Source organism: Mobula hypostoma, chromosome 21 (genome assembly GCF_963921235.1).
Source record: "Mobula hypostoma chromosome 21, sMobHyp1.1, whole genome shotgun sequence".
Lineage (NCBI taxonomy): Eukaryota > Metazoa > Chordata > Chondrichthyes > Myliobatiformes > Myliobatidae > Mobula > Mobula hypostoma.
This window is the reverse complement of record NC_086117.1, coordinates 29,097,163-29,110,874: the sequence shown is the minus strand read 5'-3', so window position 1 is coordinate 29,110,874 and position 13,712 is coordinate 29,097,163. Positions and strand designations below refer to the sequence as shown.

Below are 13,712 nucleotides of genomic sequence, written 5' to 3'. Positions count from 1 at the left end.
CTTTCCCTCGCTTCCCTGACTGTCACCCACTTATCTGACTCCTGTAGCCTCAGGGTGACTAATTCCCTGTAGCTCCTCTCTATCTTCTGTTACTCTCCCTGTAGATCATCGAGCTGCAGCTCCAAATCCCTAAAACAATCTCTCAGGAGCTGCATCTCAGTGCACCTGGCACAGATGTGGCTATCTGGGAGACTGGAAGATTCCCAGGACTCCCACATCCAACACCCAGAGCAAAATACTAACCCTACCGACGTGCTCTCTATCTCTCCAAAAAAAAAAAGTGCAAAGAGAAAAACAAAAAACGAAGTCCACTTACCTTGCCGAAGCCTGAATGAGCCAAAGCCTGTTGCTTCTACTCTCACCACTGGCCTACATCTGACAACTCGCCATCCCGACAATGGCCGCTCCGCATAGCCCTTCGGTACTTTTATTTAGTTCGTCGAGCTTAGTTGCCGCCACTGATAGGCCCCGCACAATTCAACATACCACAGGCTCTCCCTTCCTAATAAGGGGAAAAGTGATGTCCCCATTTCACAGCGAGAGGGGAGATATAACAAACAATTCGCTGATTTATGATGTTAAAAGTCTGTTGCATTGTTTTTTCCGGGGTCTGCACTCAAACAGTAAGCACCAAAAGGGCACAGCTCTCTGGCCACACAACCCCAGGCAGTTAACTTGCTGCTCCCGATGTTCTGTGTTCTCCTATGGCGCTTCAGTCAGGGGCACTGGCCTAGAATCAGCCCGTCTCCAGAGCCACGAAAATCCAGAACCCTGAAGGCGTGCTCATCTTCAGGCTGCATCCTTGGGATATCAAAAAGTGGCTGGTTATGAGGCCCTGAGAGTGTAATTCCAGATCAGGGTCTTCGAAAGATCCTTAAAAAGAAAAAAGATATTAAAGATGGAATTAGAGCTGTTTCCGAAGATGCAAGCAAAGGAGTTGCTGTTTAGTGCCATCTTGACTTTGCCCCACCTCCAGTTTAACTCAAACCACACCTTATTCCACAGTCAAGGCCACTTGGATCATATTTATTCTCCATTCTGTGTTTGGTCTAAACAAAACAGAACCTCTTGACCATATCTGCCTGCTTTTATGCATTGATTTGCTGCTACATGATTAGTTGTTTAGATACTTGCATTAATCAGCAGGTGTATAAGTACACTTAATAAAGTGGCCATTGAGTGTATACTGAACATCTGAAAATTATTCAAAAATCTCATGGACTGTTAGGCATCCTATGTAGTTAACCTCATTCTGATGTGTTTTTAGATTGTAATAGTTTTCATCTCAACAGTGCTTAATATGGAAGATAAATTTTCATTAATGTACTTGTAGCTCTTTGGAACATTGAACTAAAGGAAGAAGCACAATTAACTACTAAAATAAAGTACAACTTGCTGCTTTTGGGATCTTGCTAGATGTAAATTAATTGTGTATACTTGTCAGAGAAATGTTTACAATATACATCCTGAAATGCTTTTTCTTTGCAACCATCCACGAAAACAGAGGAGTGCTCCCAAAGAATGAATGACAGTTAAATGTTTGAACCCCAGAGATCCCCCCAGCTCCCCTCCCTCCCAAGCATAAGCAGCAGCAAAGCAATGATCCCCCTCCCCCCACCAACAAAAAAAAGCATCAGCATCCACCACCAAGCACTCAAGCATACAGCAAAGACACAGACTTGTGGTACCCCAAAGACTACTCGTTCACCCGGTATTCAACATGACACAGGCTCTCTCTCTCCCTAATAAGGGAGAAAGAGATGTCTCTGTTTCACAGCGAGAGGGGAGACATAACAAACAATTTGCTGGTTTATGATGTTAAAAGTCCAATGCGTCGCTTTCCTGCCAGGACACCAACCTTCGATCCGCCCATGTCCAGAGCCATGAGATCCCTGGCCTCCAAAGACTAGATAAGCTCTTGGACCGCATCTTTGGCGTGTCAGATAATGGCCAGGTGTGAAACTCTGAGAGCAGGTCCCATTCCCTCAAAGAACCGAAGTTAGCGTGTAACCCCAGGTCTAGGTCTTCAAAAGAACCTTGAAAGGGAAAAATAAAGATATTAGAGATGGAAATAGAGCTGTTTCCGAAGATGCAAGCAAAAGAGCCGCTGTTTAGTGCCATCTTAACAAAGACACTTTGGTGGCCAGTTTATTAGGTACACTTGTATAACCATTCGTTAATGCAAATATCTAATAAGTAGCTCAATGCATAAAAACATGCAGACATGATCAAACCTCAGAATGGGAAAGAAATGTGATCTAAATGACTTTGACCACGCCTGGAACGCTTGCTCATGCCAGATAAGGTGGTTTGAGTATCTCAGAAATTGCTGATCTCCTAGGATTTTGATGCACAACAGTCTCAAGTTTACAGAGAATGATGCAAAAAAATAAAAGCATCCAATGAGCAGTTGTTCTTGGCCTTGCTAATGAGAAGGGTCAGAGCAGAATGGCCAGGCTTGTTCAAGCTGACAGGAAAATGACAGTATTTTAAATGACCACACTTTACAATTGTGCTCTTGCAGAAGAATACCTCTAAATGCACAACACATTGAACCTTGAAGTGGATGGGCTACAGCAGCAAAAGACCACAAAGATACACTCAGTGGCCATTTTTCAGGTGCAGGATGTTCCTAAGAAAGTGGCTGCTGAATGTACATGCACACAAGAAGCAAGGTATAGGTATTTTCACATGGGGATTACCCAAATTATTTTACTCGTGCTGCTTTTTGACATTTACTAACTACCACTTGATGAAATTTCTACAGGCAGAGATATTTTCCATAGGTATGATTAGTTTCCATGTTTCACCTTCAATCTTAAACTGCCTGAACTGACGCACATTCATCTGCATAATATACAAAAAAAATTGCCATTGAATGTATAAAAATTATATTAATGCATATTTCTGAGATTATCAATCATTATTAAAACATTCACTTCTTCAGTGTTAATTCCACATATCTTAGAGGTGTGTTTTTGACTGTCAGCTTCAACAATTGATCAATGCCCATAGTTCATTTCTGGTGAGATTTTTAACAGCATCAGTGTGAATCGTGCCTTGTGCCATTGCTTCCTGTAAGCAGTGCAACGCATTGCACAATCCTCTGTCAAACTTATTTCAGGAAGACAGACTCAGATCGGGATCCCTCATAACACACTCCTCATGGTTTCAGCACACCCCATCATAATTAATTGCCAGTAAAAATCCTACAATCAGAGAAGTGTCTGTGTGTTGATCAGAACAGAAGTTATGTTCATAAGATGAGAAACGAGATCTTTTAATTTAAAAAAGGAGAATCATCTAACAATAGGAATAGCACTCATGGCAGAAATTGACGGAGAATGCCTCCTATGAACACCAACACTTTTAGGAGCCTTGTAATACATTGAAATGTCCACTCAACGTGTGAATACTAGTAGTTTGCCAAAAGAGATTTTCCGTAGTGCAGCACCATGCAATGAAGTATTATAGATGGTACATGACAGCAGAGATGCCCTACATGAATAATGAGGCAAGGTTTCTGAGACTGAAGTGACCCATCTTTGACCTGAAGAGCAATGCGGGCACTTATGTTTGTACAGTATGCTGGTTAGTTGTTGGAGCAATTGGGTTGGTTGCAAAGTTGAAAATAATCTTCTCCTAAGCACTTTCTGAAACTACCCTCTCAGTGTGTGCACTGAAGTATTTGACACTTTAGATCTAGACTCAACTGATTTTAATAGTTTTTTTGCTTTCTCCTTGCATTTCTAATATAATCTGTTTTCTTATATTCTGTGTAATGAGAGTCATTTCATTGCTGCTGGTATTGCTTCATGCACATTAGCAGTATACTAGTGGGAAGAATAATTGTGCACAGTGTGGTGGATTGTTAAAATTTCTTACACAGCATTCACATTTGAGATTATCTGCCATTTTCCATTTTTATGTAAGCTATTTAGATGTCCCAAGGATCACCAAATGATGTCAACCCACCACCTGAGTTGTTAGAATCAAACTAATTTTTATTGGAAGCTAAGATTTCTGACCATTGTGTCTTCAATTGCTCTGCTGGATTGACATTTGGTCAGCAGCTGTGAACTACTTCCTGTAAGGCTGCTGAGCTTTTGAGTTTTTGATAACTAATTATTTCAGGATGTGAGGGCAGGGTTGGGAAAGCAAACTTAGTAGTGTGATCTCATTCAGGATTGCCAGAGAGAAGCAACATGGAGAAGTCAGACGTAGCGTTGTATGTCAGATTCTATTTTTTGATAATTTTATAATATTAGTTTCATTTAATTCTTCAGAAGAGCAGCAAAACATAGTATAATTAATTTAGCTTGCAATCATCAGATGCCTGGGGCTAATATTATTATCATCTGCTACCAAATTACTCTGTTTGCAGTCCTGTCTATGGAGCTGAAATAAAATATATATTGTGCTCCTTTTTAAACTCTGTCTGTTGTATGCAGGAGTCACCACTTCATTTGCAGTGTGCATTCGTTACGATGGTGTTGAGGTTGAAGATTCATTCTGTGATTCTGCAACTCGACCGGAGCCAATTCATGAGTTTTGTGTAGGAAGGGAATGTCAACCAAGGTAAGAAATCTGTTCTCTTTTTGTGTTATTCATCTACATTCCATTATTGAAAAAAATATTCTCAAAATATGGTTAAAGCTGAAAGGCATCAAATACTGCCTCAATGGAAAAATTAACAGTGCATACAACTAAAGAGAATGGCAGATAGCAGGAGGGCAAAACAGGAGACTAAATGGTTTTTATATTGATAAGATTTGGATCTTTATTCAGTTTTGGGGCTCTTTGATAGAACCTTTTTCCAGGTGCATTTATAACTGAGCAACACACACAAAATGCTGGCGGTGTCTATGGAAAAGAGTAAACAGTTGACATTTCAGGCCGAGACCCTCCATCAGGACTTTGTTTACTCTTTTCCATAGATGCTGCCTGACCTGCTGAATTTCACCTGCATTTTTTGTGTGTTGCTTGGATTTCCAGCATCTGCAGATTTTGTCTCGCATTTATAACTGATTTGGATATAGGGAGAGTAGAACTGAAACATTTTGAAGGAAAATTAAGAAGCGTTGTCTCAGATGTTTACTAGGCTGTGGAATGTCTTAGCAAGTTAATGCAGAGATTCAATTATTCCCTGATTTTGGCTGGCAGTTTTGTATGTCATTTCTCAGAGTAGGTGCTGGCAAGTTTTAGAAATCCTGAGCAAATGCAGAAGTCTCAAACTTAATTAACCAAACACTATTGGCAATTTCCCATTGTATTTAGCTGCTAAACTTCAGAGACCAGTTGCAGGAGCTTGCTGAGATTCTCCAGCACACACCCGGGAAAATATGCTCTCAGATCCTGTGCCAGTTAGACCTGGCATAGGATCATCAAGCACATTCATTTGAATGATGGTCTTATGGCTGTGAAGGATAAGGTAATTTATATCTAATTATTGGTGTTTGTTTTAATATCCCTAATCACTCAAACTGCTTTTGTTTGATTTACTTTTTATTAAAAAGAATTAGAATACTTCTAATGATTTTTGAATATCTCTAACATCCAGAAGTACTGACAAATCATTGACAGCTTTGACAAATATGCAAACTTTTGCAAACTTGGTTTTGCTGTCCAAGTTTTCCAGAGGAGATTTATAGGTTGGACTGTTCTGACCTGCCCACAGTCTCTGATTATGTCATTTGATACCAATTGCTGCTTGTCTAGAATCAACAAGATTGGCCTTCTGAAGTTGGAAAAGATAAGTTTGGGGGAAAATTAGGCAAAGGGCCCCACATAGAAAAACCATGCCAGTGATTTGAGAAGAAAAATTACGTTACAATATGGGAGAAAAACCTAAAACTTAAGGTAGCTGGATTAAAACATAAAACATTTACAGTACAGAACAGACTCTTCAGCCCATGATGGTATGCCAACCTTTTAACCTGCTCTAGTACCAATCTAACCCTTCTCTCCCACCTGGCACTCTACTTTTCTATCATCCTTGTGCCTATTTAACTGTCTCTTAAATGTCCATGTACTCACCACTCTGTGAGGGGAAAAAACACTTTACCTTTGACATCCCCCTTCTCCAATCACCTTAAAATTATGCCACCTTGTATTTGCCATTTTTGCCATGAGAAAAAATCTCTGGCTGTCCACTTAATCTATGCCTTTGGTCACTATGTACATGTAACGTTCCATTATATGGGCTCGTGTATGTCTAGGGGAAATCCTGCCCAGCACCTGCTTCAACACTCCCCTCAGGGTCAGTCGCGCCCGAATCAATCACAAACATCAATCATCAGCCAGCACACCCAGTAAATTTTAACAAATACACTTTATAGATATTACTAATTCTATGACATTAATATGCATTCGATACAGAGAGGAAAGTAATGGGAAAAAAAGGCGCCAACTCTTATCAAAGTCCAAGTTCTTCGCGCGCTACCGTTGGAGCTCAATTCGACGTTAGATGACCACCTGAATTCCGTCGACTCACGGCTCGGGACCACCCTGAGTGATCGACTGGAGCCTCTCCGCACATCCGCCGTCCTCCTCGTCTGTCCTCCAACTCCCCGCCAAAACTCAGTCCACAGTCATATCATACAGCATGGCATCCGAAAACAAAACGATACATAACCACCCATTGGCTAATAGAACCCTGTTATCTCATTTTAAAATAAAACAAACTGTTAGCGCAAACTCTCTTCAGCGTTAAAGCACAACAAAGCCGCATTCCCCAGATTAACATAACAAAATTGCCATTTTAAATGTAACAAAAGAAAGACCGCGTACACTCTCCCCCCACCACAAAAAGTCATGCCCTCATGACGTTAACAAACTTCACCAGTGCTCCTTGTAAAACACAAAACCCAACCCAGGTGCATAAAGCAGTGACATAACTTTGCAGGGCAGTAGAGATCACCCCCTGCTCTCCCAGCGCTATATAAGTGAGTCTTTCCGGGGGATGCCTACTCCTCTGAGGCCTCTGTACTTCCTCTGCTGACTCTCCCTGTTCAGACACCCCAGTTGACCCCTCGAGCCTATCTGTCGGACCTTCCCCTTCACCGGGATCCCTCTGCCCCTGTGAGCCCTCTGGCTCGGGTTCTGCCTCCACCCTCTCCTCCCCCAATCCCGGCTGGAATACAGGCGGCTCTGCAACACCCTCCCTCGGTTCCCCTGACTCAGTTATGGAAGGGCCAGGAGTCTCTTCTCCCGGCACCGGGGAATCAGCGAACGGAAGCAGGTACCACACGTCTGACTCATCATCTTCCAATGACGTATCCCTTCTCGAGGTGGGGACCGGCCCCGTTTTCTTCGCAGCAGGCTCTTCCCGCGCCCTCGCAGAGTCCTCGTAATAGGAGTAAACTCCCATTTGGGCTCTGGGTCCATCTTCACCTCGCGACCCAGAGGCAACAGGTGGTTCCGATGGAGTACCTTGACAGGCCCCTGCCCGTCCTCAGGTCTCACCTGGTAAACCGGGAGATTCGGCATCTGACTCTCCACACACAGGGGGTGGCTGCCCAACGGTCCGCCAACTTGTGCTTACCCTGTAGTCCTAAATTCCGGATAAGGACTTGGTCTCCTGGCAATAGCTGGACGAACTTTACCTTCTGATCATACCTCCTTTTATTCCGCTGGTTCTGCTTGGTGGCTGCCGCCTCAGCCAACTCGTACGCCCTTTTCAACTCTCTCCTCATATCGGACACGTACTTCAGACATGGCTTCAAAGGTATTTCCCCCACTTCAGTCCCAAAACGCAGATCAATGGGCAACCTCGCTTCCCATCCGAACATCAGATAGTAGGGCGAGTACCCCATAGCATCACTGCGAGTACAATTGTAACAATGAACCAAATGGGCAATGTGCTGACTCCACTTACTCTCCTGTCCAATCTCCAAGGTGCCGAGCATGTCCAGCAATTCATGTATAAGCCTGCTGTCGAAGTCCCGTCCCTGATCACTGTGGATCCGCCGGGGAAGGCCATAATGAACAAAGTACTTCTCCCATAACACTTTCGCCACTGTAGTCGCTTTCTGATCCTTAGTGGGAAAAGCCTGCGCATATCTAGTGTAGTGATCCATGAGGACCAAGACATTCGCGGTATTGCTGGTGTCCGGCTCAATAGACAGGAAATCCATACACACCAGGTCCATGGGTCCTGCACTCTGCAAATGGGATAACGGAGCCGCCTGCGCAGGCAAGGTCTTCCTCCTGACGCAACGGCTATAGGTCTTACAGTATTCTTCCACCTCCCCCCTCATCCGGGGCCAGTAAAACCGGTCCTTGACTAATCCATAGGTCTTCTCTACCCCTAAGTGCCCGGAATCATCATGTAGAGCCTGGAGCACAGCCTTCCGATACTTCTCAGGCATGACCAGCTGCCAGCGCCGGGGGTGGTCCGGAGGCGACGTGACCCGGTACAGGACATGGTTCTTCAGCTTCAACCGGGGCCACTCCTTCAGTAGTAGGAGAACAGAGGCATGTTTCGCCTTCTCCACCTGCCCCATATCACCCCGGCTAACCGCGTACCAGATAGTGCCAATGCTCGGGTCATCACGCTGAGCCGCCTCTACTTCCTGGGGACTCAACTCCGGCAGCTGCCTGTTCCTCAGAGCAGTCACATTACAGTAAACAGTGGGTAGCGCGTCATTGTCAGCCCCCAGTTGATCTACTACCCGATCCGTTCCCATCTGTGCTCCTACTTCCCCGTCACTCCCAACTTGACACATGGCCTTTACTCCCTGGGCAGGGACACTCTTCCACTCCTCGGCCGTGCCGGACTCGTCGTGCGCCCGACGAGACAGGGCATCTGCGTCGATGTTCCGACTCCCCGGGCGGTACTTCAGGCTGAACTCATAGGCAGACAAGGCTGCTAACCACCAGTGCCCAGTAGCGTCCAGCTTCGCCGAGGTCAGGATGTAAGTGAGGGGGTTGTTACCAGTTCTCACCTCAAACTGGGCCCCATATAGGTAGTCACTCAACTTGTCCACCACCGCCCATTTCAACGCCAAGAACTCCAGCTTGTGAGTGGGATAGTTTCTCTCAGATGGCGACAAACTCCGACTGACAAACGCTACCGGCCTCAATCCGTTTCCCTGTTCCTGGTACAGAACAGCCCCCAGACCGTCGTGACTGGCATCAGTGTGTAGAACATACGGCTTCCGGGGATCAGCAAATGCCAACACTGGGGCCTGCGTCAGCGCCCTTTTTAGAGATTGGAACGCCTCCTCGCATTGAGCATCCCACCTCAATCCAAAAGGCTCCCCTGAGTTCAAGTATCCTCCTACCTCTGACCCTCGGTCTCCCTTCCTCCTCCTCCCTGCAGGTGGATAGCCACACAGCAGCTGGTTCAATGGATGACTCATTTTCGCATATCCTTTCATGAACCGCCGGTAATATCCGCAAAACCCCAAAAACGAGCGTAAGGCGCTCACCTTCTGAGGTCTCGGCCAGGTGGTGACTGCGGCTATCTTATCCAGACCGGTGGCCACTCCATTTCGCGAGATTATGTGCCCAACATAACTGACTGATGTCTTGCAGAACTGACATTTATCCAGGGAAAGTTTTAATCCTTCCTCCTTCAGCCGACTCAGCACCTTCAGCAGCCTCTCCTCATGTTCCTCCAACGTAGATCCAAACACTATCAGGTTGTCCAGGTACACCAATACCTCCAGCAGGTTCATATCCCCCACTGTCCGCTCCATGAGCCGCTGGAAGGTGGCTGGGGCCCCCGAGATGCCTTGGGGCATTCGTTCGAACTGGAAAAGCCCCAGGGGGCAGATAAAGGCTGTCTTCTCCTTATCAGTCTCGCTCATCGGAATCTGGTAATACCCACTCCGCAAATCCAATACACTGAACCACTGTGCACCACTCAGACAGACCAAGGCATCTTCCACCCTCGGGACCGTATATTGGTCGGGAACAGTGCGGCGGTTCAGGGTCCTATAGTCCACGTACATGCGTACCCTCCCATTTTTCTTCCTTGCCACCACTATGGGGGATGCGTAGGGGCTTCGGGACTCCGCAATAATCCCTGCGTCTTTCAACTGCCGCACATCTTCCACATCTGCTGGGGCCAACCGCCGCGACCTCTCCCTAAACGGGGTGTCATTTGTCACCCGGATAGTGTGCCGAGTGCTCTTGGAACATCCTACATCAAACTCATCCTGAGAAAAGACATCCCCTAACTTCAGCATCTTCTCCACCAGCCTGCTCTTATACGCCGGCGGTACAGGGGAGTTTTCAAAATTAAAGGCCTCCTCGGTCAGCTGCCCCCCCGTTTCCCAATAGTTCTCCAGTGGGCTTCACGGGGGCGCTGGACATCACCGTCACCGGGAACAAGTGCGTGAGGGGCATCCCGCGCTTAAAGGTGATCTCCCTCTCCGTTATGTTCCTTACCATCACCCCCATCCGCCGTGCCTGTACAGCTGAGGGCCTCTGCAATTCAGGTCTCACCAGCGCCCCAGCCGGGAACCGGGACTCCCTTTCCAGGTCGTCGGGGGCGTCTACTAGCAGAGCCTCGCCCGGCAGTAATCCGGGGAATCTGGGGGTCCCCATCACTAATGTCGCCTCCCCTGGCCGTATCACCTTAGGCCTCGCCTGAGTGCACCTCACCGTCCCTCGTTTGCACTCAGGATCCAGCCCCGGGGGTCACCCACTCCTTCGTACACTGCTCGGAACACGGGGTGGACCGAGAGGGTCTCCAGAAAGTTCTCCCCCCCACCCCCCTTCTTACAGGCTCCCAAGAGCCGTCGCACCAGAGGGCAGTTAGTCCCCACCAACAGGGCAGCACCACCGGTCTCCACCGGGTCCGGACAAACCAACACCAGCGTCTCAAAGGCTTCCGATACTCCCACATCTCCCCCTGAAAATTCCAATCTCACTGACAAGTATCCATCGTACGGGTAATCACCATCACTTATGCCCCAAATCTCCAATGCGTTAAACGGAGTTACTGCCAAATGCTTCAGATATTTGTTGTAGAACGACCGGTACAGTAAGGTAACCTGCGACCCAGTGTCAAGGATGGCTTTCGCAAAGATTCCCTCTATCCGTAGGGACACGCTGGAACGGGGTCCCACCAGTCCATCAGGAATTTGGGCTTGTTCTTTCCGGGGTCCCATAGCGGTTTTCTGGGAACGTGTTCCTCCCGAGACTCCAGTCCGTTCCCTCACTGAGCCTCTCCTAAGTTTCCCGACACCTCTCCCTTCTTGGTGGCCCGGGGGCCCTCCCCCCTCGGCGCATCTCGTCTCTCACAATCCTTCCGCAAGTGGCCAGCTTCCCCACAGTGGTAGCACGCCCCTGGCCACTCACATTCCCGGCGGAAATGCCCCTCTCTCCCACAGTTATAGCACCCACTACTCGCCGTCTCTCTCCTCCCGATACGGGCCCCCGGGGACCCCTTGGATTTCTCTGGTCTCACCCTGGCTACCACCTCCTGAACCGCTGAAGACCGTCCCTGAGGGTCCGAGCCCTCTGGTCGGCCCAAAGCACACTCCTCGGCCCATACCTCTCGGATCAACTGTCCGAATGATGGAGGGGAGCTCCGCTTAAACGACTGCCGTACACTCCAAGCCACCCTGTCATCCTCCCGGGAACCGCTACATATCTGGCTCATCCTTAACTCTGCCACTTCGTCCTCCCTCACTATCCCTCGTCGCAGCAACCCCGTAAGCTTTCCTTCCAGCCTGAAAGCATAGTCTGAGAGCTTTTCCCCTCTTCTCTGCCCCATCCGTTGAAACTCCGCTAAATGCCGCCAGGGATCCCCTGACAATCCAAACACTTCCTCCAAAGCGTCCAAACACTCCGATAGGGAAGCCAAGGGGCGTGCGGCTCTCAGATTGCAGACCACCCGGGCCGCCCCGCCCCTTAAGCTTTCCACCAATCGCTGTCTCTTTTCCTCATCCGAAACTGGCCACACCTCTAACAATTGGGATGTATCTTTAACCCAGGTATCATAGTCATCCTCCCCTTCCGGGGTGGGCTTGGCTCCCGAGAAAATTCTCAGCTTCGGGTGGGGCCCCTCAACCCTTCTCGCCAGGGAGGTAATGGCAGCCGTTAACTCGGCAGTCTCCTCAAGCCCATGGGGGCGGGGCCTGGCCAAACCTTCCCACTCCACACCTCTACCTCTTGCTACGGGCACCCGGCCGGGGGCCTCATCTAGCTCCTCCTCCTCCGGCACCTCCTCACTTGCATCCTCGGGGAGGGTATGGAGACCCCACGGCCCCGCCTCCCCCTGGACGTGGACTGTCGCTGGTAATTCTAAAGTCATGACGTCGGCACTCGTCCGCACCAACATCCAGCTAGCCTCCAGTTCTTTCCCACCCCTTCTAGCTGCAAGTTCTACCTGCCCGATACCTTTAATCAAACTCAACCCTCGTACCAGTACCTCTACCGGAATGTGATAATCGACCCTGCTTACCACACACGCATGATTCACCGGTAGCTCCTCCAATTCACACCAACTTACAATCTTATCTCGATCCATCTTCACACCACTTACCGCAACGACAAGTACAACTTTCCCGAAAAGTCCAAATCCAGGATGGTAGCCCCCACTTGTAATGTTCCGTTATATGGGCTCGTGTATGTCTAGGGGAAATCCCGCCCAGCACCTGCTTCAACACTCCCCTCAGGGTCAGTCGCCACCCGAATCAATCACAAACATCAATCATCAGCCAGCACACCCAGTAAATTTTAACAAATATACTTTATAGTTATTACTAATTCTATGACATTAATATGCATTTGATACAGAGAGGAAAGTAATGGAAAAAAAGGCGCCAACACTTGTCAAAGTCCAAGTTCTTCGCACGCTACCATTGGAGCTCAATTCGACGTCAGACGACCACCCGAATTCCGTCGACTCACGGCTCGGGACCACCCTGAGTGATCGACCGGAGTCTCTCCGCACATCCGCTGTCCTCCTTGTCTCTCCTCCGACTCCCCGCCAAAACTCAGTCCACAGTCATATCATACAGCACGGCATCCAAAAACAAAACGATACATAACCACCCATTGGCTAATAGAACCCTGTTATCTCATTTTAAAATAAAACAAACTGTTAGCGCAAACTCTCTTCAGCATTAAAGCACAACAAAGCCGCATTCCCCAGATTAACATAACAAAATCGCCATTTTAAATGTAACAAAAGAAAGACCCCGTACATACATTTCTATCAAGTCTTCTGTCATCCATCTTTTCTCAAAAGAGAAGAGCCCCAGCTCACTCAGGCTATCCTCATAAGACTTGTTCTCCAATCCAAGCAGCATTATGGTATATTTCCTCTGCACCCTCTCTGAAGACTCCACATGCTTCCTCAAATGAGGTGACTAAAATTGAACACAGTATTCCAAGTGTGGTCTAACCAGGGTTTTATAGAGCTGCAACATTATCTTGTGGCTCTTGAACTTAATCCCCAGCTAATGAAGACCAACACACTATACAACTTCTTAATAACCCTATCAAACTTGCATAGAAACTTTGAGGGATCTAGGTACATGAACCCAAAGATCCCTCCGTTCCTCCACATAGCTAAAAAATCTTGCCATTAACTCTTTGTGACCTGAGCTTCATAAGCCACTTGTCAGTCCAGCTCTGCGTCCTCTCAATGTCCCATTGTAACCCTCACAACTTTCTTCTACACTATCCACAACATCACCAACCTTCATGTCATCTGCAAAATAATTAAGCCACCCTTTCACTTTCTTATTCGT

General features: G+C 47.5%; 1 protein-coding gene across 2 annotated transcripts in view; it reads left to right on the top strand.

Moving 5' to 3' along the window:
• Positions 1 to 13,712, top strand: part of adamtsl2 (ADAMTS-like 2) — an 88,577-nt gene that overhangs the window by 45,780 nt on the left and 29,085 nt on the right. For both annotated transcript variants that reach the window (XM_063073153.1, XM_063073154.1), the window contains one exon: positions 4,452 to 4,578. In XM_063073153.1, coding sequence (XP_062929223.1) covers positions 4,452 to 4,578 — 127 coding nt within the window. The remainder of the gene's footprint in view (positions 1 to 4,451; positions 4,579 to 13,712) is intronic.